General features: G+C 43.7%; 2 protein-coding genes across 2 annotated transcripts in view; both read right to left on the bottom strand.

Annotated features, from left to right (window-relative positions):
• WWOX (WW domain containing oxidoreductase) overlaps positions 1 to 25,668 on the bottom strand; it is a 713,985-nt gene that overhangs the window by 248,753 nt on the left and 439,564 nt on the right. The window lies entirely within an intron of this gene.
• LOC123025459 (metallothionein-1-like) lies at positions 17,856 to 22,911 on the bottom strand. Its single transcript, XM_044434197.1, has 2 exons — positions 22,797 to 22,911; positions 17,856 to 18,269 (listed from the first exon to the last, which is right to left on the bottom strand). Exons 1-2 carry the CDS (start codon positions 22,909 to 22,911, stop codon positions 18,004 to 18,006), a joined length of 381 nt encoding a protein of 126 aa, XP_044290132.1. The 3' UTR covers positions 17,856 to 18,003.

Genomic DNA, 25,668 nt, shown 5'->3' with positions numbered 1-25,668 from the left:
CCACTAATTTGCTCTTCTATCCACCATCACAACCACTTCCTGCTCCTCCTTCACAGGCTCCCCTCTCCTTGAAAAGTCTCCTAGGTCATCACTGAAAAGTTTTCTAGGGTCAGCAGTGCTTCTGAATGGGAACAGAACTTTGTTCCAAAATGCTGTTGCTCCCTAGGGAAATATGGACCAGAGCTGGGGAGCTGCTGTGGCTGCAGGTGCAGCACTCTTGAATGAGAGCTGGGCTGGTGCCCAGCTCTGCTTTGCACCTGGCATCTCAGGGCTGGATGTGGTGAGAGGAGGCTGTCCCACCAGGTCTACCCTGACGCCAGGCCTGGTCCAACTGATCACAGTTTACACTTTACAAGAACACATTTGTGGGATGCAAACACAAAACTGAGACAGCTGCCATCTGACCACCACTTCAGGATATGGGTGAAATTTCTCTTCTCTCTCACTCCCAGTGAACAGCTGAATCCACACTGACACAAAGCTCCTTGAAAGAAGTTGACATGGGGGACCTAAATTTCCCCGCCATATGCTGGGAGACAAATTCTGCCAAGCATGGCCCCTCCAAGAGATTCCTGATATGTGTTGCCGACAACTTTCTCCAGCAGAAAGTAGAGGAAGGTAGGGGAGGATCAGCTATCCTCGATTTAATACTAACTAACAGGGATGGCTTGGTGGACAAAACCATGGGAACTCTGGGGGAAAGTGACCATGTGATACCTGAATTCTCAGTTATGAAGGAGGCAAAGGGTCACTGGAGCCAAACAAGCATCCTGGACTTCAAGAAAGCCGACTTTAACAATCTCAGAAAAACGATAAGCGAAGTGCCATGGCAACACACCCTTAAGGGGAAAGGTGTCCAAAAGGAACATTTTGAAAAAAAAGATCCTCGAAGCACAACTACGAACAATTCCATCAAGAAAAAGGTGTAGAAGACAGCAGAGGAAGCCCACGTGGCTCCACAAAGGATTAAGTGACAGCCGAAAAGAAAAACAGAACGCGTACAGGAAGTGGAAACAGGGCCAGGTCACAAAACAAGAATATAAACAAATAGCAAGGAATTGCTGGAATTGCATCAGGAAGGCTGAAGTAGCAAATGAACTGAGAATAGCAAGGGATGCTAAGCACAACAAGAAAGCCTTCTTCGGATACATCCAGAACACAAGACATGAGAAAGAGAAGGGTGTCCAGCTACTTAAAGTGGATGGCAGAGTGGTAACAGATGACAAGGACAAGGCAGAGCCAGTCAATTCCTACTTCTCTTCAGTCTTCTCCCACAAGGAAATCTGCAATCAAGAGGAAGTTCAAGCTGGAAGTGAGAGATGACAGCTCAGGATTGACAGACAAATGGTCAAGGAATACCTCGGTGGAATAGAGTCTTTCAAATCTCCAGGGGCCGATGAACTCCATCCCAGAGTCAAAAAAGAGCTAGCGGAGGAACACTCAGAACCACTGGCGATCATCTTCAATAACTCTTGGAAAACAGAAGTACCAGAAGTGCTGGAGAAGGGCTAATGTTGTTCCTAATATTCAAAAGGGGGGGAGATGAACCTGGAACTATAGACCAGTTAGTCTGACATCAACCAACAGAATGAGTTTCAATAAGGACAAGTGCCAAGTCCTTCACCTATGAAAAAGCAACCAAAGATAGGGAATACATGGTTCAACAGAACTGAAAAAGACCTTGGAGTAATTGTGGACAGTAGGCTAAACATGAGCCAACAATGCAATGCAACAGCCAAAAGGGCAAATGCTATTTTGGGATGCATTAATGGAAGTATTACTTCCAAATCATGAGAAGTAGTAATTCCTTTATACTCCTATAGTCAGACCCCACCTGGAATACTGTGTCCAGTGCTGGGAACCAAGATTTAAGAAAGATGCAGGTAAATTAGAAAGGGTCCAGCAGAGGGCAACAAAAATGATCCAGGGTTTGGAAACACTGCCCTGTGAAGAGAGACTGAGGGAACTGGGCATTCAGCCTTGAGAAGAGAAGACTGAGGGGGGACATGATATTTATTTATTTATTTATTTATTTATTTATTTATTTATTTATTTATTATTTAGGAAGCTTCTATGCCGCCCCATTAGCCGAAGCCTCAGGGCGGCTCACAACAATAAATAAATAATAACAATATAAAAACAATATAATTTGAGACAACCTGGGTAAAGATGTAAAATAAATAAATAAGATTAGCAATTAAAATGACATTTAAATAAAAAGGTCTTTGCCTGGCGCCGAAAAACAAATAACGACGGTGCCAGGTAGACCTCTCTGGGGAGCACATTCCATAGACTGGCATTGATATCACCCTATAAGTAGCTCAAAGGCTGTCATAAAGAGGAGCGTCAAGATCTCTTCTTGTTACAAGCTATATACCTGATTCTACATGTAATTACTACAGCGAGGATTGTATTTGCCCAACACCGGAGGATTGAAGAGCCACCTATTGAAGAATTGATCTTAAAAAAGATTTTGGACTGAGCAGAAATGGACAGATTGACCTTGTCTCTGAAGAAGAAGTAGGATACATATTTCTATCAAACTTGGAACTCTTTTTACTATTGGCTAGAGAAACGGGACTATGCGTAGATTTGAATATGGTTATGGACTGTTAAAAGGAGTGAGATGCTGACCCGGTATGTCCGATGTCTTAAATGATTGATGTTTTTAATGTTTGTTTCTAGAAAAAATAATAAAATTTATTTAAAAAAAAACCCGATCTCTTCTTGCTGATGCCAAAGTCCAGGACATGGAATAATCATTTCAAGCCGCGACTACCCAGGTTCAGGCTGGACATCAGGAAAAGCTTCCTCACTGTCAGAGCAGTACTAGAGTGGAACCAGCTGCCTGGAGAGGTGGTGGACTCACTCACACTGGGGACATTCGAAAAGAACCCGGACAGCCCTCTGAGTGGGACTGTGTAATGTGATGTCCTGCAACAGCAGGCGGTTGGACTCGATGGCCTTCATGGCCCCTTCCAACTCTACTATTCCATGATTCTGTGACATTCCCTGTGCAGTAAGTTAGAATGCCTATGCCCAGAAAGTCACTCAGAATGTGAACACAGAACAGATCCCCTGAACTCACATTCTAACGTGGCTGATGTAAGCTGGTAAACTGACTCTCAGAGTATGAGAGAAAGCATCATGGGTGTGTGTGTGTGTGTGTGCGCGCGTGCACGCGCTGTGGGAAACAGCAGTTGAAATAAATTTAGTTAAATCAAAATGCAAACACATGGCTGACTAATCACCTCGAGTGAGTCAAGCCCTTTGCTCCAAAATACCTATCACTGTTTTATAACAGGTTTTATAATGCTTGAGAAACTAGTGGGCAGCTTGTTAACCATAACAGTTGAATCGTAAAATGCACTGAAGGATTTCTGAAACTGATTTATTTGATCTATTAGATAGGTATGACTGGCCTTTACATCTAAATATATCTTCTTTAAGCCATATATTATGCCACACTATGCCCATGGGGGAGTGGGGAGATTCAGGCTGTGAAATCCTAGGCATGTTTACCCGGGAGTAAGCCCTAGCGAATGCAGAGGGGCCTGCTGTGGGTTTCCACTGTTAGCCTGCCCCACATCCTTCCCTTTCCTCGGAGACTCACAGGTGCTTTGGCCAACCGTCTGGATGGTGCGTTGCATGATCAGCTCATGTCAGCGGATGGGACTTCCCAGTGTCATGAACTGGACCTGCAGAAGGTGCACAGGGGTCCTTGAACAACTGCAGGCAGGCATGTGCTTGCTGATGCACAGCTAGGGTTGGATGGGGCATCACGAAAGCAAGTTACATTTCCTGGCACATGAAGGTCATTTCCATCGTCAGAAATATTCAAGTAATACATTTTAACTAAAGAAGCAAATAGTAGAATTTCACTTTCCCAGACCTACTGAGCACCAACTAAAATTGCAGAGTTACCACACTCTCTAGTATTTTGCCCAGGAATGGCAAATTCAACGCTGAACATTACAAGAAATCGTGAAATCTGCCTTAGTTTCCACAATGGCTCACTGCTGCTCTGTGGAGTCGAAACCATTCCTTCAGGAGGTGCTACCTACCCATGAGATTCAAATACCCAGTCCTGGCTGCTCTCACAAGCCAAGATGATTATTCTCAGTCTTCCATGCTGGTTGTTCAGCTTCTACAAACTGAAATTAATCTATAATAACACAACTAGATGGTGCGCTAGCTCTGCCCATCTCTGATTCTATAACAATGGCCCCCATGTTAACATGGATAAGTAACTGCCTTTATCCACAGAATGTCCAGCAAGTTGGCCACAGTAAACCTCAAGGGACTCCAGGCCCTACTTCATGGTGCCCTGCAACCACAACGAAAACCTCTGCTCGATAACATTAAGCTGGTGCAACCGTGATGAAATCTGATTTCTTTGCTGCCATTGCCGGCATAGAATAAAACTGTAAATTCTTAGGGATTCTTAATTGGGCTTGAGCATGTTTGTCCCACCATTTGGCCTCCACTGTTGCAGGCTTTCAGGAAGGCCCTGGAGACTTATTTGTTTACTCTGACCTGCCCTTGCTTTAGATTACTATTTTGTTCACATCTGCAGTGGCCATTGTGCTGTAGGGTTTTAGTACTGTTTAGTACTGTTTAGTACTGTTTAGATATTTCATTGTTGGTGTACATTGTTGGTATGATTTTTAATTATTCGTTACTAATTGTGGGATTTTATTCGGGTAATCCATCTTGACAGGGCTCCTGTCATGAATGGTAGCCTAGATGATGATGGTGAGGGCGATGACGATGATGATGCCTCAGAATACCAAGGAGCCAGCACAGCTCAATGACTGGGTTGAGAAAATGGGGGCGTATCCAATGGCTGAGGTCACTCATTTCAGCCAGAGGCCCAAGGTGTGGCAGGACTGCCAGCTAAATCTGCAGGAAAATCCCCCAGAGATTCCCTCCTATCAAAGTGTCAGAGCAAGCAGCCAGAACATCCACCTCAGTCCCCCACCCCTGTAGTGATTACAGGCATCCTAAAGGTTCAAACTGATAAAGTAATGATTCCTCCACACCAACTGAGTCCATACTGCCTCCTCAATCACAAATCTTTTCCTCTTAGTCCAGTGCAGAAAACCAGATCCAGTGTGTGTTCTGTCACATGCGCAGGTTTCATCTTAGGACCATGCTTGAGATGGTGGCCGTAAAGTCCTGAGTAATGCAGGCCTGGAAGGAACATAAAGTCCCCCAAGACGCTGGGGTGTCACTATCCAAGGACAGGGCTCTGGTTACTTCACAACACCATTGATGCATGTTCAGAAATGCTCTGGGAATACTTTTGCATGTCCACCGAGCAAGCCATAGAAGTAAAACTGGATGGTGGTGCAAATGAGCCTCATTTTGAATTAAGGAATGACTGTGGTTTCCCAAAGTGCACCTGTAAGCACCTGATTTAAGCGATTCAGTAACCTCCAGATCCATCGGATCTTTGACATGTCTCTCCTACTTGAAATTGATGTGTTTCTATGTCAACATTCCTAGAAGAATCATTAGCCATTTTTCATGCTCTGGAGGTCCTTCTTGGCCAATTTAGCAAAGAAGGATGTTACACAAAAGAGACAAGCTACCTGCTAATGACAGGCAACAGTTCAATATTTTATGCCACCTTAAAAAGTTTTCAGTAACTGAAGGTGTTCTCACATTAATTCTTTGCATCAATTATTGACAGGGAATTTAATTTAAAGGCAAGTAGTCAGTAACCTAGGGGTACTGTTTTAAATAATTTATAATTGCTGCATAGGTGTAATCATATTGCTATTGATTAAGATCCAGTAACTTCTATCAGTCCAGTGTGCCTTATGCTAATTTAGTTTAGTGATATCACCTTTTTAACACTGTATTTCTTGGTAACAGGAACTCATTATAAAAATAATTTAATAAAGAACCATCTTTTATAAGTTCATTTGATTAGTACTTTGTATGGTTGGTAGAGGTCGGGAGAGAGGAGGATGGAAGCATTAATAAGACCATTAGCTTAGAAACAGCACAAAGGACATGTAGAAATTCAAACACATTGCTTATTTCAGAGGGAAGTTCAAACTGAGTCATAAAGTCCTCTGTTGCATATACACAGAAATCATGCCAAATCTATATGCTTTCCTTTGGAATACTATATGGCTCACCCACAACATCCTTTAGAATTTTAATAGTGTTTTTACCTCTAGGGTGGATTAGGAACTGAGTAAAAAAGTAACTAAAAGCTTAAGTCATCATAGTTTCAAATATATCGATATAAAAAGAGTAATTTTGGGGGTGGGGGTGGGGCAAAGCAATAATGCCCAAAGAATTCACAGCCAAACAGCTGCCAACAGTAGTTACAACTGCTGTTAAGTAAATGGTAGTTTGATGTCAGGAGTGAGAAATACGGTTGCTCTTGGCACGTGTTCTCTTCTGATTGGGGCTCAGGGGAGGGGGAGCCTCGGAAGGTGGGCCAGTTCCAGATGCTGAGGTGAGAGAAGTGAAGGGGCTTATCTCAAGGTCAGCCTCCCAGGTGCTCAGGCAGCCTCAGATATACAGCTATCAGAAGGGGGAGAGCAGGGGAGTTTCCTCCAGGACAGGCAGGGTGGGCACTGTTCTCAGTCTCATGACGTGATGCTGGCAGAGGAGGGTGGCCCAGTGAGAAGACTGGCATGCACAGCGGAAGCATCTTTGTTCCCAAAAGGGGCAGGGGCATATGTACTCCTAAGGAGAGTTCCTAGAAGTGAAGACTAGATTGGGTTCAAGGAAGAGAAGCCTTCTGGATGTTTGTGCTTATGGAAAATGCTTGGGTCAATAAAGAATGGTTTAAAAGAAAGGTCTGTGGCTCTGAATGTGTGAAGGGAAGAAACCTAAGTCATGGCATTGCATTTGTACAGCACCTGAAACGTTGGTGGGGGTTTAGATACCTACCCTGATCATATATATCACCACCCAGCTGAAGGAAAGATAAAAAGCATGCCAAAGCTTTGTCCAAATTTACAGAGCCTTTCAGAAGTGTTTGTCCCTTTAGCTGTTCCACATTTTGTAGTGCTACAGTCTAGAAACTGAAATGGATTTAAGCAACATTGTTACCATTTGATGTACACATGATACTCAACACTGTGAAGGTGCAATATATATATCTTATGATGGCACAAAGCTTAAGAAAAAACAAACAAACTGGCACTTGTTGATTGCATAAGTTTTTGTATATCTCTGAGTCAATTCTTGGTAGAAGCACTTTGGGCAGCAATTATAGCTGTGAGCTTTGTGCATCTGCTTGACGCATCTGAACCCTATGACATTGGCCCATGTTTCCTGGCGAGAGTGTTCCAGTTATCAGATTCAGTGGGTTCCACTGGTGAGCAGCAAGTTTTCTCAATAGGTTTGAAGTCTGGATTGGGCTTTGACTGGACGGTTCTGTGAGACATTCAGGTTCTTGCTTTGAAATAATGGCAGTGCAACTCTGGCTGTGTAGACTAGTTCCTTTGGAACTGCCCTGTATTCGACTCCATCCATCTTGGTCGCAATCCTGACCTGGTTCCCAGTCCCTGCCAAGGAAGAGCATCATCACACCATGACTCCGCTCCATCACGCTTCACCCGGGGATGGTGCTCTCAGGGTCGGCTTTGAACCCTTTCCTACATGTTTGCTCTGCCTCCCACATGCTCCATATGGACTTTGATGGGGATTCATTTCAACAATGACTGTCTTCTTACTACTCTTCACAAAACCTGGCTTTTCAGAGGGTCTGGCTGATGGGTGTCTCAAGGACAGTTTCTCCCATCTCTGCCATGGGTCTCTCCAGCTCCAGCTTCAGAGTTCATTGCCTTTTGGTTGCTTCTCTGACATATGTCCTCCTTACTCTGTCAGGCCTTCTCCAGGCAGTATAACAGTTGAGCCATCACTTTTCATTTTGTACAAATGGCTCTGGGAGAGGTTCGTGATCTGGAATATTTTTAATAACCCAACCTGACTGGTGCTTCTGCAGTCCCAAAGTTGTTTCGACAGCTCTTTGGTGATCATGATACCGTTTGTCCAGATATTCCCTCCAATACACTTTGGGGTCTTCCAGAAACAGGTGTATTTAATCTGAGATCATGTGGAACTGGAATTGCATACAAGTGGACTCTGTTCAACCAGTTTGCGACTCCTGTGCGTTTCACCACAGCTTATCCGGACATGTCACAGCAAGTGTGGGTGGGGGATGCATGTGCCACCAAGAAATGCAAGCTTGTTTTTGTTTACTTAACTTTTCTGCCATCATAAAAAGCCCACTTCCTGCCGGTTCTGTCCCTGCACCGTACTCGCACACCAGCATTCATCTCAGAGCTGAGGAGAGCTGGGGATGACCGCTGGAAGCATCAAGCACAGCAAGGCAAGGGGAGAGGCTGCGTGGGTGTCCCTTCCCCCCCTGCACACCCCTGTGTGTGTTAAGCAGTCAGTTCTACCTCATATTCCTCTGTGAACAGGGCCAGATGCATGCAAAAAACAGAGGTGGCTAAAAGGCTGCACAGAAACATTGACGCAAACACATACAGATGTGCATACAAACTCTGCATCCAGTTGAGTTACCACTCTGATTTACATGGCTGGAAGCCTTCACAGGACTTAATGTTATTTCTTTTTTAATTAAGCCATCCTGAGGCTTGTTGCAAAGGACGGCATAGAAATGCTTTAATTAAAATTAAATTAATTTTTTTCTCAAAGAATCTTGGAATTGTTCGCATGTCCATTCAAGTCTGAACTATTTATAATAACAAATAATAATTAGTTATATTTACATTAAATATAAATAAATATGATATTATTTATAATAGTAGTCTGACTCCAGCATTCTAACCAGTACTTCCCATGGATCATTTCTTTTTGCCTTAAAACTAGTTATGATTTTTATCTTAAACTTGATCATAATTAACTGTGGGAAGGTTATTCAACATCAAGGGCTTAGAAACATCATGTTTACAGTATTAAAAATTTAGAGTCCATGATGATTTTTAGCTACCTATAATTAATGTAATATTTTTAATTTGGTTGTCTGTAATTAATGTTAACATTTTAGTTTTCAAATAGTTATTCAGCTGTCAACCTCCTTTTTTGCTTTTGGAAAGCAAGCCAAAAAAAAAAAGTATTTTTCTCAATATATTCTTTTAGTTGCCGTAGTTGCTTTAGGCTATGGAGAAAATGCACATTTTGGAGGCACACTTTCAAAAATGCACATTTTTCTTAACTGAAAAGGTGCATTAAAAAGATGCTCATATTCTGGAATATTAACAAGATGAACTGAACTTTGAGGAGGAGCTCAGAAAAAATCAGTGAGCCAAACAGCACATATTCAACCATCCCTACTTATAATTGGTACTAAATTGAAGTTGGAGGATAAGTGGACCCTGAGAGTAGTTAAATCTGCTCTGAATATTTTGGCTTTAGTGCAAATATCTTGCATTCAAATATAAGCTTCAAGTAAACATTAGAAATACTGTCAGAGCATAGAATCCGAGTACATGCAGACAGCATTCACAAAAACGGTGGAGCTCTTTACCTCCACTGCGCTGCCCATGGAAGAGACGCTCAAGTCATTCAGAAACGAGCGGCTTTCCCATTATGCCAAATGTGTGGATCAGTTACTCGCCAGGTCATGACACAAAAACACCACAATGGGAGAGAAGTTAAAACACCCACTTGATGAGAGGCTTCGGGCGGGGGGGGGGGGGTAAAGACCAATGCATGCTTTTCACTGCAGCTGAAGCCCATCTCTGACTGAAAATCCATCCCAGCTCTTTTCACATTCTTGTTCTTAAATTCATGTTAAGATGCAGAGGTACAATGTGTTGTGAAGACACTTTAAAAGTGGTCTCGTAATAGATTTAAAAAGGTACAGTTATGCTAGCCACTTTGGAAATGACACATTATTGATGTAGGTTTAGGTCACTTCCCAACACACATTTTAGGAGCTGGAATGAAAAAGACATTCCTAAGATTTTGCTTGCAAGCTATGAGCAGTTAACCACCAGTTCATGGATGGCTCAAAGCTACCTGTGATGTAGCAGAGCGAGAATTCACAGGGAGAGGACACCAACATGTTTTATTGAGAGGGATGCTGATGTCACTGGCCCATCCTTGATTTCCATGTTTGCCTGAACTCAGCTGACATCCCTACATCAGGTGGGAGGCTGAATCCATTTTCCCAGCAACAGTATATCCCCTGCTGTAATGCACAGAATTTTGAAGGGCCATTAATGCACAGAATGGTCTTGAAGGGTCATTAGGATCCATTCGCTTAACTAAAAACCCATCCCTGGTGGAGATGAAAATTGTTAGAATGGGTTTTGATATGGATCACCCCAGCTGCGTCCAGTTTTGGACTCTGCGTGGGGGCACATACCCCTCAAAATGTACCTGTACACCAGCCCCTCTTTGTGTTCTTTATTTCAATCTTGCAAAGCAAACCAGCAAAGGAGAAGTTTTGACTGTTAGCGTGCACTAGTTAATCCATTTGTGCATTCTTACATTCTTCTGACAGAAAGCAGAATTCTGCAAACCAAGTTCCAGAAACCTCCTCTGTTCACACTGAGATCTGTCAGTGAAAGGGAGAAAGGGGAATGACTCCTGTGGCAGGCCACCCTGGCCCTGTGGATGTAGGAGGCTCTCCACATGGATAATGTCTTCTGGGAAAAGGACATTCCAAGATTTTGGAATATCAGGTCAAAAACTCCAGAGAGCATTCCTGAGTCCCTAATGCTTAGGAGTAAAATGTTTAAAAAATGAAAATCTGTCAAAATATGACAAATGGTTTAAGTGTGATGGGAAATTTTATAACGAGTTGTTTCATTCGGATCTAATATATTTTGAGAAAAGACACAAAACTGCTCTTTGAAGGATGAACAGTTTGCCAAGCATTTGTGCATCACACCCGTTGAATCTGGCACCTACTTGACAATTTCCCGACCAAAGGCATAAAAACGAACCTGTAGGGGGAAATGGCAAGCCCCCTTAGCACTAATGGGGAGGCCCGTCACTCATGTCAGGAAAGGAAGGGATAATTCGAACTGCTGCAGCTCATGCTTCTTTCCCACCACATTTAGGACTAAGTACGGTGCCTTGTCTGCAGCGATGCCAATCTCCCACCATCTATAAGCACTCAATTAACTTCTTGTACTTTACTGAGGAAAACCCTGACAGACTAATTAGGCAGGTGTGTTGTGACTTTGCATGTCAACACTAATAAAAACAATGATCAACTTTATTGATAATGAAACTGCAAAATGCAGTGGCATTAACTTCCAAGCAGTTTGGAGAGGTGGGAAGAGCATGATAATATGTCATTTCTTAACCGTCTCTTCTGGGGTTAAGCCTTTTTTTGCTAGCATCAGCATCTTTAAGGAGTTCACCTTTTAAAAGGAGCAAGTCTTCTTTTCTTTTTTTTCTTTCCCCCCTTTTTTTGGTTGTAAATGGCACTGACACTACAACAAGAAAGTTCGTTTTGCAAAGATGATTCATTAAGAAATAAAATATTCATGGCTGACAGCTTGAAGGATCGCCATAGTTTTATTCTAATGCACCTGTCCTCTTTGTCAAGTCCAATATGGGATGTCATACCGCCAAAGTTTTATTTAGAAATTGTTTGTCAGAGTGAGCTTTCTAATGTGAATGAAAAATTCATCCCCTCATTAAGAAGATTTTACATGAAATGTCTAGGATTTTCAATGAACACCAGGACATGAACCAATTACTGTTAAACACTTAAAGAGACAGTGCCTTTGCTCACTCAGCAAAACACTTGCTAGAGAAAAATACAAAATCTGTATCACGCAAAAGCAAAAGGAAGTTTAGTTTGCAGAAAAACTGGCTAGTTTTAAACTGATGTTTTAAGAAGTCTTGGCAAAATCAATTAAGGATGAAATCGGACATGTTCAATGTATAGCTTAATAGTGAAATTAATAAAGCAATGCCATAGTCACAAAATGGGACTGAGGAAGGAGGGCTGTCCTTTCCATTCTGTGCCATACAAGCGAGTCATAAAAAATGAGTGCAAGAATGCTCACACGCACGTGTCAGCACACTGGCCTTAAATGCTTAAGGCTCATCTGTAGTCAAAATACACAGATTGGGAGAGGGTGAAAATTATATATATATAGATAGATAGATAGATAGATAGATAGATAGAGTTGACAACCCTTCATCTCTAAGTAGCTGAATGGGGGCAGAAGGGCAGGATGGAAGGATGATGAACTTAAGAAATTTTCTAAAGTTTGCTTGCCTTTCTTAATGTATTTTCTGCCCACCCATGTACTGATGGTCCTGACTTTAACTGCAGAGGGTGGAGACAGAATGAAGGACCTAATATTTCTAACAGCCCAATCCTAAATATATCTATTCACTCATACTTCCATATGGCTTAATCCTAGGGAAGTGGTAACAGAATTGCAACCTAAATCTGACTCCATTTCCCAGCTTTGGAAGGTTTAATCATTTCATGTCTCCCTTGTTGCTATAACAGGTGAACAATTCTGAAGGCAGTGGTTGCGATTGTGCATTGATTCAGGGAAGGAGCACACAGCCTTTTCAGCCTCTCATCTCCCTACACACACTCTTCCTCTCATCACCTGGAGATGGGGGCTTCTCTTGCTAATGTTAGTGCTAATAAGAGAAACGTTTCCCTTATCACCAGTGAGAGACCGGGGATAAAAACAAGGTTTTCTGCACTAGTGCTAGCAAGAGAAACCCTACCTATTTCCCAATTTCTGGGGTGGGGTCCTCATGACTCTGCAGGCCACACTGAGAGTGTGTAGCCTCTGGATGTTGGGTTGGTTTCACCTAATTTAGATGCACAACCAGTGCTGGCTAGCAAAACCATGCTTTACTTGAACCAAACCAACTTCAAACCATGAGTTTTGCTTGAACAGACCATTAATCACAGCTTATGGTTGACAAGACATATTAATATGCAGTTAAGCTAACTCAGAAAAAAACAAAGGCACACACTCCATCCTATCTAACAAGGAAGTGGGAAAGGAGACGCATGAGCACCAGTTCCACACTGCTAGTCTGGCGGGGACCAGTTTGTCTACACTGCACCCCCACCAGTGGAAGGACTGAGCCAGTGCTCAGAGTGGGGTGCTCTTCCCAGTACAAGCTAAACATCCTCCCTTGACGACATCCCCACTGTTGTCTCTGATCTGTAGATTCCTTGGAGGAAGCCAAGAAAGCACCATGGACTGAAATGGACAACCTCCATGGGTCTGGTTAGGCTCAACAGACCAGAATTCTCCATCCTCTGTTTAAGGTTTTGTATTTCCAGGCATCATGAAGGGTCTAAATGACTGATTTCCCCCTTTCAGGATTTTTGCTAGATGTGCTATTTAACAGAAAATAACACAAACGCACCAATTGCATTACTTTGCCCATAATTAGTTTCTCAGGGAAAACCATGAGAAACTATTTCCTTGTTCTTTAAATTCATAATTTTGCTTCACAAATACAGAAAAACCACCATTTAGTAAAAGGGTTGTCTTTTTAAAAAGAAAGTATTTTCTCACGAATCAATATTAATTTATCTGATTGCTATTGTCTCCGGAGCAAAAAGTGTATTTGCAATGAGCTGCCGGGAAAGATTTTTATCCAGACCAAATGTTACTCAAATATTTATAAGTCTAGATAAGTCAGTAAATAAAATACAGATAGCACGATATGGAACTTTCTTAAAACTACAAAAATGAGATTTTAGAAGGTATGCTAGGTGATCCCACATAAACCTCTTTCCCAACCTCTTTCTCTTTCTTTTTTAACCATTCCAGAGTCATCAAACTATTGGTGGGGGGAACCCTGATCCAGGAGGATGCTATCTGCCCTGTTTTGGGTTGCCCCCCCCCACAAAAAAAAAGACAGAGTGCAGAGCCTGAGGATGCTCTTGGACCTGGAATTGTCTCTGGAGTCTCAGTGGCATCTGTGGCCAAGAGTGCCTCCCATCAGCTTCAGTTGATTTCTCAACTGTGTCATTATCTGGACAGGCAAAATCTAGCAATGGTAATCCATGTGCAGGTGACTTCACATTTAGACTACTGCAGTGTGCTCTACATGGGGATGTCCTTGAAAATGGTCCAGAAACTCCAGTTGGTTCAGAATAGGGCAGTTCATCTGTTGACAGAGACAAGCAGAAATGAGCACACTAACCTGGTGATGTATCATCTGCAATGACTACTAGTTGAAGTCCACGCCTGCTTTAAGGTGCTTGTGCTAATGTATAAAGCCTTAAATGGATTAGGGCCTGGATATCTAAAAGGGTGTCTTCTCCCATATATGCCTGCCTGGACCCTTAAATCACCTTAGATCACTTTGAAGGAAGTCAAGAGGGTGGCTATAAGGGGAGGGTCATTCTTGGCTGTGGTGCCCCATCTGTGCTCTCCAGGGAGATATGCCTGTTTCGGAGACATGTTAAACCTTTATTTTCTTGCCATTTTAACCACTGATTATTTTAATATTGACTTTTAATTGTTTTGGCACAGGTGGATTAGCTGTTATTACGTATTGTATTGCATTGTGTTGCATTGCTTATTGTTTGCCACACATGCCTGACAGATTTTACTGTTACTGCAGATGACTCTTTTTAAATGTTTTCAGTTTTTGTTATTTTGATATATTTGCTTTCTGTAAACCGTACTGAGAGAATTAATGATAATTTGAAGAGTGTAGAAATATTTTAAATAAAAAAGGATAAGAAAAGAACCAACAATTGCCCCCAGACTCACCCCTACACACCCCCTTAGAAAGAGACTTTACTACAAACTTGTTTGGGGGCTGCTCTCCCTCCCTCCCTCCCTCCCTCCCTCTGTGTGTGTGTGTGTGTGTGTGTGTGTGTGTGTGTGCTGGTTGCTAATTTAGCCTAAAGTGCCCAGTCCTGCGTAATCTTGGAAGCTAAGCAGGGTCGGGCTGGGTTGAAATTTGGATGGGTGACTTGATTCTTGCACTGAGCAAGTCTTTGGACCTCATGGCCTGCGAGGCTCCATCCAACTGCGTGTTTCTACGGTTGTGAGTGTGAAAATGCACTGCCAGGTACATGGATCCTAGGTGACAACTCCTCTGCAAACACGAAGAAGGAAGGTGTCATGGAAGGAAGGTGTCATTCTGAAGAAATGAACCCGCAGAAGAGGACTCACACAGCTCAAGGCAGACAAATAGGTTGCTGCACAGAGGACATGCCTCCGTAGCACAGGAAGCCTGTGCTGTCCAACGTTGACCACATGCATGTGCTCCACCATATGCATGGACCACATGCATGTTGTGGCTCCAGCTGGGCAGCTTCTTATGGGCTGTTTCTGCTGCACCCTTCCTGGTACCCTCACAAGCGAATGCCAAGATGTCTGAAGTAGTGCCAGACAAGGACTGCACAATCAGGGCACTTTGATCCTCCAATAGCATGGCCTTCTTGAGAGGCCTATTGCTCCTTCACTCAGACCTCATTCATGGGCAAGGTGGCGGAAGGTGGTGGAAAATGCTTAGCAGTCGCCCATTTATGCATTTATTGCATTTACATCCCCCTTTCTGCCAAGGAGCCTGAGGGCGCATACAGGCTCTTCTCCATTTTACTCTCACAAAACTCCTGTGAGCCAAGTTAGGGTGAGAGCTGGAGACCGGTCCAGAGTCACCCAGTGAGCTTCATGACCAAGTGAGGACAAGAACCCAGATCCCCTGAGTCCCAGTCCAGCACCACAATGGCTATTGTAGCGAGTGGGATTTTGAGCACAGGGCAAGATAATTGGGGGCTGGTGGCCCGGAAGGTGAGTGGACAGGAAAGTGGGCTTGTGGGACGTGTGTGAATGGACAGGGATGGGTCAGATTCAGACTGGCTCATATAAAGTCAACCCATTTCCTAGGTATTTTTATTAGTAGTGGCACTAGTGTGTCTTTACAGGTCACTGTATTTGTGAAAGATTCTGATGCAAGTTGGGAACAAGGTGGGGTTCACCCACAACGAATATCACGCCAACTTTCTTAAAGGCGGGGGACTTAGAAGTACCAATGTCCACATAAATGAGTAATCCTTGGGGAGCATTCAATCTGGAAAGCCTATATAACATGCTATAAAATCAAACCCTTAATTTTACCATTTTTATTTAAGAATGTCCTAAAGAATTTATAGACTAATGACAGAATGGTAACAGCAATCATGGGAGTTTCTTTTGCACCCCAAACCACAGTCAAACTGTTAAAATCAATTTCTTTGAGTGCACACCAATATAGCTGATATTTGAAGCATTTTCTCTTAGATTCTGACACCATGTTCTTCCAGTTAAATTTTTGAAATAAAATCAAATTATAAATAGCCTAGGGGTCCTCTCAGTGTGCTGTATCTCAGAGAGAAAAGAAAAGAAAAGAAAAGAAAAAAGAAAAGAAAAGAGGAAAGGTAAGGTAAGGAAAGGAAAGGAAAGGAAAGGAAAGGAAAAAACTTTAATAGCCAGAATTTCTGTCTCTTGGGGATCTTTGCTGGGAATAGTACTTTGAACATTATCCAAAGCAAACTAAGCAAAAAGCATTACAAAAATAATAAAAGAATTAGTAATTATGCAGGAAGTTAAACTATATTTATACACTAATGAACTACCACCCATGGGCTTTACACCCCCCCCCCCAAATTCATAAGTTCCATTCTATTCATCAAAAAGGCTTAATAAGGAATATGTAAGAAAATGGTATGTTAGGATAATAGAGAGAAGGATTTAGGAATCTGAAATAGATGCTTAAATATTATCACACCCTCTAAGTTTTATTCTCAGGTACTAAAAATGAAGTGGAAGAGGGAGAAAGAAATGGTGTACAAAAATAAAATCATCTGTATTTATTGTTCTACCAATATTAATGAATCCGTCCCATTGTTCACAAAAAGGTTATGGGATGGAGCTGCATGAAGTATTGCTGAGTTTTGATTTTCCCACAAAAAGCTGCCTGTGTGGTAAGCTGATGGTGTTCCAAAAACTATGGGAAGCATTAAAAAAGAAAGGAGGCCTGTGGGGGACCATGGTTTTAGCCTTGGAGTCATGAGAGACAAACCAGAAACATGCTAATGACATGCTGGTGCCACAGGGTCAAGTGACAAAGAATTCTAGGAGCTACCTTTATATTCTTATGACAGGAGAGGAGGTGAGGTCCGAAACCTGAGCACCAAACGCAGCACTCCTGGGGTTGCAGGCAGCGCCCATCAGAGTTTCCCAGATGACGCTGCCCCATCACCAGATAGTTTGCAGGCAGTTTTTCCCCCATTCGAAACAGTTGCTTGATTCTCTTAAGGCTTAGATACTGGCAGTCAGAGCTTTAAGCTGCAATATGCTCACTGTAGCCAGAAGAGGATCTGCCCCGTTTTTCCTGTGATTCTGCCCATCACTGGAAGGAGACCTCTGCAAATGAACAGTGGTTCTCCGTCTGGTAGAGGTTCCCATCCCTGCTTTGCAGGACTGCCCACTGGAGATAGACAGCAAGATGCCTTTCATTTGCCTTGCTGGCCGAGATTCAAGAAATGTGTTTGTAGGAACAAAGGGGGGGTTCTCTGGCAAGGCAGTGAATCTGGTGCGACATATCAGATTCCTGAGCGATTCCACATCAGATTCCAGTATGCAGAACCATCATCCCAGCAAAACCAAACCCTTCTGCTCTCCAGAGATGGTCCGGAGTCAATAGGAGACTCGGCCAGAGAAAGATGTTGTAAGGTTTCCATTTCCCCAAAAGCCACTTTTATGGAGAAATACCAGCAGCCTGCTGCATGTAGAGAGGCTGTACTCATGGATGATGATGATGATGATGATGATGATGATGATGATTCTTCTTCTTCTTCTTCTTCTTCTTCTTCTTCTTCTTCTTCTTCTTCTTTGTATTACTTATACAGAGATACCTTTATTGCTTTCCACGTACCTTGTACTCACATCTACAGACTGGAAAACACACAGGCAAATATATATAAATGGACATCGAGTGTTACATGATTGTGGGCTAATATACAGGTTGGCACTCAACCAAGCGACCGGCAGTTTACTTACAGCAGCTGCATTTGCTGGCTGGGGGGCCTTTGCAGATGCAGCCCTGGGCACACTTGGTACATCCCACGGGACAGCAGGAACAGCAGCCTTTTTTACACAATTTGCTCTTGCAGTTTTTGCACTGACAGTTGTTGCCACAGGTGCAGGCACCACCGCTGGCACAGGGACAGTCCTGGGAATCTATCGCTGGCTGGCTGGTTGGCTGGATTGCTCGCTTGCTTGCACGTTCTCCCGGGGCACGTGCAGCGCAGTCCCAGACTCAAGGACTCAGGTCCTGAAGGTGCTTGTTGCAATCAGAGGTTGCTGAAGTGGACCAGGCCAATTTAAGAACCAGTCTCGCTCAATGGCGCTTACCAGTCTAAATGTCAGCAACTTCCTACTTTTGCCTCAGTCTTTGTGGGGACCAAATATAGACAGTCCTGTTTGGCTTCCAGCCCCAGCTCCACTTGAAGCATCTGTGGTGCAGATATCTTTCCCCCTTTGCTTGAGAAACGTACTCTGGCCTGCTTCCTGTGCAGGATTTGCTCCCTAACAAGACCCTGCAGCCTCAACTTCATCACCAAGCATTGCCAGAACCCACAAGTAGAAAGTTGAAAGTAGAAAGAGGCAGGCGCTGCCCCCACCCACAAGAAGCATCACAGTAGGGCAGCTCACAACTCACTCTTTTTGTCCATTGGAAAAAAGCAGCTGCACTTTACAGAAACTGCCAAGCGCTTCTCAGAACTCAGATATCCTGAGCACAGATGCATATGCTGGAAATATGCACAAGTATTTGCATGTACTTTAGTGGTATGAAGGTGAGCAGAGATCTTGCCTCCAAGACCATGAGTGCACTCACCTCTGCTGTCCCCATGTTAGTCATTTATCTTGAGTCCTCTGCCTGAAGATCAACCCAGTCAAAGTTTCACTTTAGGATCAAGAACCAGAAGAAGGGAGCGCAGCAACCAGCACCTGGAGAGCAGACTGACCAGCATCCAGGCAAACCATCCACAGCCTTCTCCACTAGGCTTCGTATTTCTATTTTATTTCTAAAGGCACTACTATGAAGAAATCAGTGCATAAAAATGCTAGCTCAGTCTGTAACCATTTTTGCCCTAATTTTGGTGATGCATTTCTTCTGTCAGTTTAAGCGGTATTAACTAGTTAGGAACTTAACTAGTTAAGTTAGAAAGCAGGAGCAGTGGGAATCCTAGAGCCCCTGTGGTACAATTTTTGCTATAGGTGATGTGATTGGGCCAACATCCCCAGCATGAATGGATACTGCTTAGATCAGTTGAGCCAGTGAGTTGTTCTCAGAAGGTTTGCACCTGTTTCCCACTCAGCAGTAATGATGTGAATAACATCTTTTTTCCACCAGGGCTTCTTGGTCTAGTAATTCCAGTCCCACCTCGTAGCAGGAGGAGATACTCTGCTGAAACATGGATGCCTTTGGTCAAAGCCCAGACTCTGTCGGCATCCGACAACAAAACTATTGTGATAAAACTATCCACAGCAATCATTACTAGGTTACAGAGTAGGCACAACTGCTACTGTGACAAAAGAGTAGAGTCTGGGCTTTGACCAAAGGCACCCATATTTCAGCAGAGTACCTCCTGCTGCTGCAAGATGGGACTAGCTCTCCTCCTCCTCCTCCTCCTCCTCTAAAAGAGCCTTTAAGATTCTGATTTAGGCAGGAAGCTGAAACGTTGAAACCAGAACCTACAGCTGAAATGCCAGGGGCAAATGGACCCAGAGACAGCCAGCTCAGACAGCTGCTGAAAATCAGACAGTGTCAAGTTCTGTGGGAAGGTTTAGTGAACAAGCTGATGTGGGAGGGAAGACATGATATCATTACTTTGAGAATACGGCCTCCGGTTCAGAGGGTAGACCAGTTGAGAAGCATCAGGTGCCCCAAAAGACTGTTCTTTAAACAGGAGGACCCACCTCGAAGGAGTGCTTGGCTCTTTCCAGATTGAAATGAGGAGGGGCTTTTAGTTTGGAACCAGCTTCTTATCATTAAGCCACATTCCGCTAATAGGCAGCATTGTAGGCTTTTGTTACTGGCTTTTGCAATCGTCTTCTTTTATACTATCAAATTAGCCTAGCTGGTCAGCTTTAACAAATTAAAGCCTTTAGCTAGAAATGCTTTGCCTTGGTCTGCCTGGAAGGGCAATATGAATTCTTCAACAAGCTTCAGTGCTCAAGTTGGAGAAATTCCCGTCTGGGAAGAAGGCTTGTCTCAGGACTCATATCTAGCGAGGATCCAAAAAGTGCTTGTCGGCACAGCCTTCAGTTCCTTCGCTCTGTCTGCATCTTTACTTCTTAGCCATATTTGTGTGCACACTGATTCAAACAGCCATCCTCAGCCTGGTGACTTCCAGATGCTTTTCGTTATGACTCCATCCTGGCTGGGACTGAGGGAGATTGAGTTCCAAAGCATCTGTAGTAAACTGGACTAGAAAAGGCTGGGAAAACACTACATAAAGAGCCATGGTGATTTCTTTGTATCTCCATGAATCCAAGTCTTGGTTCAATGATCTGTATCTGGCACTTCTGGTGAGTGGGATGGGATGTGAATGAATGAGGCTGGATGTGATCCAGGGAAGCATTCTGGCTCCTCAGCAGGAAAGATTCCATCAAAAGGCAGGTGAGACAGGTGCATCAAAAGGCAGGTGAGACAGTTGTTTTGGGAACTGCCTAACGAGCATTTTAGAGATCTCTGACAATCCAGAGATCTTCCCAGAACCATGAAGAACCTTGACCCAAGTCAGGAGGGTCTGCAGTGTGCAGCAGAGTGGTTCCTTTTCTAAATGTTAACATCCCAGTCCCAGAAATCTGTTGCACTCTTTCCACTTAATTCAGATTGATTAATTCTAGAAGGCCTGCTACATCCTCCGAGTGTACTGCCTCTCATCTTATATAATAAAAGTTAATGGGCTCAGACCTTGGTGTTTTGATTGTCTGTATTCTTAGCAGATAATCTCTCAAGCTCTCTTCTCTGCTGTGTTGCTTATGGATGCACTCAGAAAAATATAAATTCTTCTTAAATGGGATGCTTGTGTTTTGGTTTGTGATGCTGCTTTATTTTGCAGTACCATTCAAAACACGTGCACAGGAGGTGCTCCACAGCTTTGTGTCAGTTCATACAGCGTGAGGTTCCAAGGAGAAACTGAAAGTACTGCAGGTACAGTGCAGCTTCAGGTGTACGAAGGACCTGTCCATAAAACTTTTGAAAAAATCCTCCCTAGAGCACAGCCAAAATGGTCCTGCTCCAGATTTGCCTCCCCATTTATGTATCATGTTATTTATTTTTCAGATGTATATACTGCTTTCCACAAGGAATCAGAAAGCAGTGAAGACAAAATACAATGGCTTAAAAATGACAGTTCATAGAACAATTAAAAGACAATGCAAATTAATTAGCAACAAAACTGTAAATTCTGCTGTGTGCTACAAACCATTGCTAACTGTTCAGGGATCAGAACGGTGTTTTGGGGGTTGGGGTGCCGATTGTGTACTGGAGGAGGGCTCCAAAGCACGGGCACTACTGTTTGACCGCTGTACATAGAAACAGAGCAAGTCAGAAGGCGCCTCTCAGGTCATCTAGTCTGACCCCCGGCTCTAGCTGTCTCCGCTCATTATATGCCCACCATGTACCACAAGTGTTCCTCTGAAGGATCGCAGAGTTGGGCCATGGACACTGGGGCTCGTGAGCTGGGGCAGGGGCAGAGGGCATTTTCATGACAGAAGGAATCAAACGGGGAAAAGGGGTCTGCCCCCTGCTGCTACTGAGTGGAACGTTCTTCTCATGTTCTTCCCAACACAGAAGACACAACTGTTAGTGCAGAAAACTTGGCTCCCTGCTTCTTTGTTTATTTGATTGGGAAGGTGCCATCAGGCTGAGTAGAAGAATTGCTTCTAGCTTTCATTCTGGGTAGTGAGGAACGTTGAAAATGGCACAGGTGAATTACACAGATGGGTGGCAATAGCAATCCAAAAACTGAGGACAAGCCTAAAACTTTATGGTTAGAATGTTTAGATCATCTGAAGTACAAGTTGCACGCTACTCAGCACTGGTTAGGCCTCATCGCGAGAACTGTGTCCGGTTCTGGGCACCACAGCTTAAGCAAGAGGCAGGCATTGTGGAAAGGGCTCAGAGAAGGACAACAAGGGGTCTGGAAACAAAGGCCTGTGGGGGCCGATAGAAAGAATTGGGCAGATATGATAGCTCTCTTCAAGCACTTGAAAGGCTGTCAGAAAGAGGAAGGACAGCATCTCTTCTAGATCATCCCAGACAGCAGGACATAGAATAATGGGTTCAAATTACAGGAAGCCAGATTCCAGCTAGGTATTGGGGAAAATGTCCTGACTGCTGGAGCACTATGACAATGGAACTGATGATCTAGGGAGGTGGTGGGCTCTCCCACCCGGAGGCATCTGAGACAGCTGGTTTAATTTGGAGTCCTGAACAGGGGGCTGGACCCGATGGCCCTCTGGCCCCTTCCAAAGCTACTATTCTATGATCCATTATACTTTTCATATCTTAGGAAATATGTTCAATCCCTTTTTATCAGGATTCTTTACCCTAGCAATACACCATCACACTGCACTTCTTGCTAATAAACAATGTGTTGGATGAGGCAATTTTCCTATACAAATAAGGATGCTGTACAAGCAAAAACATGGATTGATGTTTTTATTTGCCAGTTTGCCAAAACTAAAAATGGCAGCCATTCCTTCCTCAAAATAAACACATGTGTTCTTCATAATCTAGCTCAGGACTGGTTTATCTCCTGCCATATTTACCTACTTGAACCTTATCATCGCTGCTTGGGGATCTCCTCCAGATATCCCAAACGAGGATGGGCAGGTAGGCCAAACAGAGGATGGGCAGGTAGGCCTTTGAATTGTGCCTCACCATTTGCGCAATGCTTTCCCCACACAAGCTCACCTGGCATCCACATGATGGTCTTTCCAGCACCTTTTGTGTTTCCTGGGCTTTTAAAGGACTCTTTTCAGCACTTTTAGTACTCTGTTCTGCTATTGGTTTAATCTGGTTTTATGATGTCGTATTGATGGTACGCTTTGCTGCTGTTATTATCTGGAATTATTCTTTCAGTTTTTATGGTTTTGTCTTAATGCATTTACTGAAGGTGCAAATGTGCTTTCTGAACACTCTGGAGTACAATGTTTATGGAGGTGGGGTTAAAAGTGTGAGTGAACGCATGTGCTGATCTACATGAATAAGTTATCCTTGTGGGGGAGTAATGCTTGTGAACACCCCTGAATTTCAAGAGCCATTTGCACATGACACGAGGGCTCATGTTCCTGAACAACCACCCATCCATGCACAAAACAGCCACCCTGCTTTTTACATCCCAGATAATGTTTGTGTGGTGTTACCCTAATATTAAGCCCCTATACTGAGTAGAAATAACAGGGCACTTACATTTTTTCCCTGAAAGGGTGAATGGAGATGGACTCTAACCACACACAAGCATTCAGACAGCAAGCATAACAGAAATGTAAACAGATTTTACAGGGTATCAGAGAAGAGTTTCTTCCAGATTTGCCAGAGCAAACCCCCTCACCCCACCCCCACCCCCCCATAAAAATCAGCAGACTTTCAAGAACTGGTGCAAATCGGTTGATCCGCTTACAGAGTAGAGAAGACATTTCAAATGTGGTTCAATGCATGGCCCAAGAACCAACCACTGCTAATCATGCTCTGTGCATTTTAAAATTACTACTGCGCTGCCCACACTACATACCAGGAAATCACTCTCCTACATAAACAGCAGGATTTTCTTTCTTGGAAAGTGAAAAGAGCCCCTTCCCACCTCTGCCTCATTTTGGTTCTGTTGCCTAATTAACAAGGTAACAGTCAGTCAAGCTACTCCTGTGAGCTTACCTGTTTCTTTACAATGTGGACAGGCAAAGCAGGGGGCACCTCGAAGCCACACTGCACTGCCCTTAGGGGCAACAGCATTTTGTGATACATTCTCCACATTTTCTCATCCCAGAGCATTTGCTAGTGTGCAGCTCTGTTCTGCCTGCTGATCACATGCTAGTTTACTAGCTATGCCCTTCATTTGAATATGTTGGCATTTAATGTTAGGAGTATAGCATGAAAATGCAGCCGGTGGCAAACAATAATGTCTCTTCTCACTGGGAGATGCTCATAAGGGATGCAGGATAACTCTGTGACCCTGAACATTTAAATGCCTTTTCTCCCTTTCAATTTCCTGTGCTACGTTAATTTTTATTGATAGCTTACAGCTATGACAAGTGATCCTACTTTTTTACTAACTTGCAAGATGGACGAGTGGGATTCAAGTGGAACAAAGGCCACGCAGACAAGGTCCTCATCTTGTTCAAGGGGTCCCTCCCATTTGCTTATTTATTTATTTTCTTGTTGCACTGCCGGCCCCAATTTTATTTTCCAATAAATGTTAGGCCTGGAAGATACTTTATAAGCCATCCATTCCACCCTCCTACCTTAAAATTGAGCCAATAATACTGTGGTTTCCCAGTAAAGCAGAAATGTATTCCGGAGAACACTTTCAGAGAAGAATTGATGAAGGGGTGCTCAGTTCTCCATCTGCAAATTGATTCTCCCTACAAATGCCCTTCCCAGTCATTTTTCATTGTTTGCTCCCCAGCTTGCCTCTGAAACAAGCCTGGCTTAGAGAAAAACTGTCTGAAGTGTGTATGCAGGACTTTGAGCCTTTTGCTTCAGGGCTGGTCCGGACTCCGTGATACATCAGGCAAAGGGTGAGATGGTGCTCACCTGTCCTGCCACCTATTCTGAATCTGCCTGTGGGCTGGCATCCTCTGCCACGTCTGAAGGCTAGCACAAAGGACACACCTGTGGGCAGCAGGTCGGCTTAGTCTGGATGGCGTGAAGTGGCCCTGGAGAGAAGGCGTGGGGGTGCCACGCTTCCAAGCATCCAGTGCATGGGACGATCCTGCTCCGTCTGCCTCATCGCAGGGCTGACTTCTTAACGCCGTTCTCCCTTTTAAGTAAGCAGCCCACATGGGAGCAGAGGCATGTGTGCAATACACCATTCCACCCTGCCTTAAAAATGCAATTAGTGAGGATAGAAAAGCCAAATATTTGCTTATTTGGACTGCTGACTAACCCTAACAACAACAAAGGCCTAGGAGGGAGGCGGCACAGCTTGTGCAATCTGAAAAAGGAAGAAGTTGGCAATTCTCACAGCTTTCATTACAAATGCAGGAAAATCCCTGGTTGTGCTGAAGGAGCACATGCAATTTTAAAACAGCTGCAGGTGTGGCAGGTTCTTCATGGGACACGTGCAGATATCTTTCCCATCCAAAAAGAGCCCACTGCCCACAGTGCAAAATACGTGGCACCCAAGTGACCTTGCATTGTTACGCAGCAACACAGCTGCAAAGAACAGCAGCCTAGATGCTGCTGAGTCAAGCCTTTTGCACAAGTAATGAGCAATTACAAATGCTAATGATACTTGAGGAGGAAAAAATACCTGTCAGAAAAGATTACAAATCTTCCATTGCCAGAATGTGTTTCTTTTTAATGTTCACTTTGCTAGTGCATTGCCACCAGGAGCCAGTGGGTAGGGTGCAGATCCAAGATCTGCACTAGGAATTCCAGAGTTTAGGATTGGGGAAATGGGAGGACTCATGCCAGCTCATT

This window comes from Varanus komodoensis, unplaced genomic scaffold (assembly GCF_004798865.1).
Source record: "Varanus komodoensis strain SLA01 unplaced genomic scaffold, ASM479886v1 scaffold27, whole genome shotgun sequence".
NCBI classification, from domain to species: Eukaryota; Metazoa; Chordata; class Lepidosauria; order Squamata; family Varanidae; genus Varanus; species Varanus komodoensis.
The sequence above is the reverse complement of the archived record's forward strand: the minus strand, read 5'-3'. Positions and strand labels throughout refer to the sequence as shown.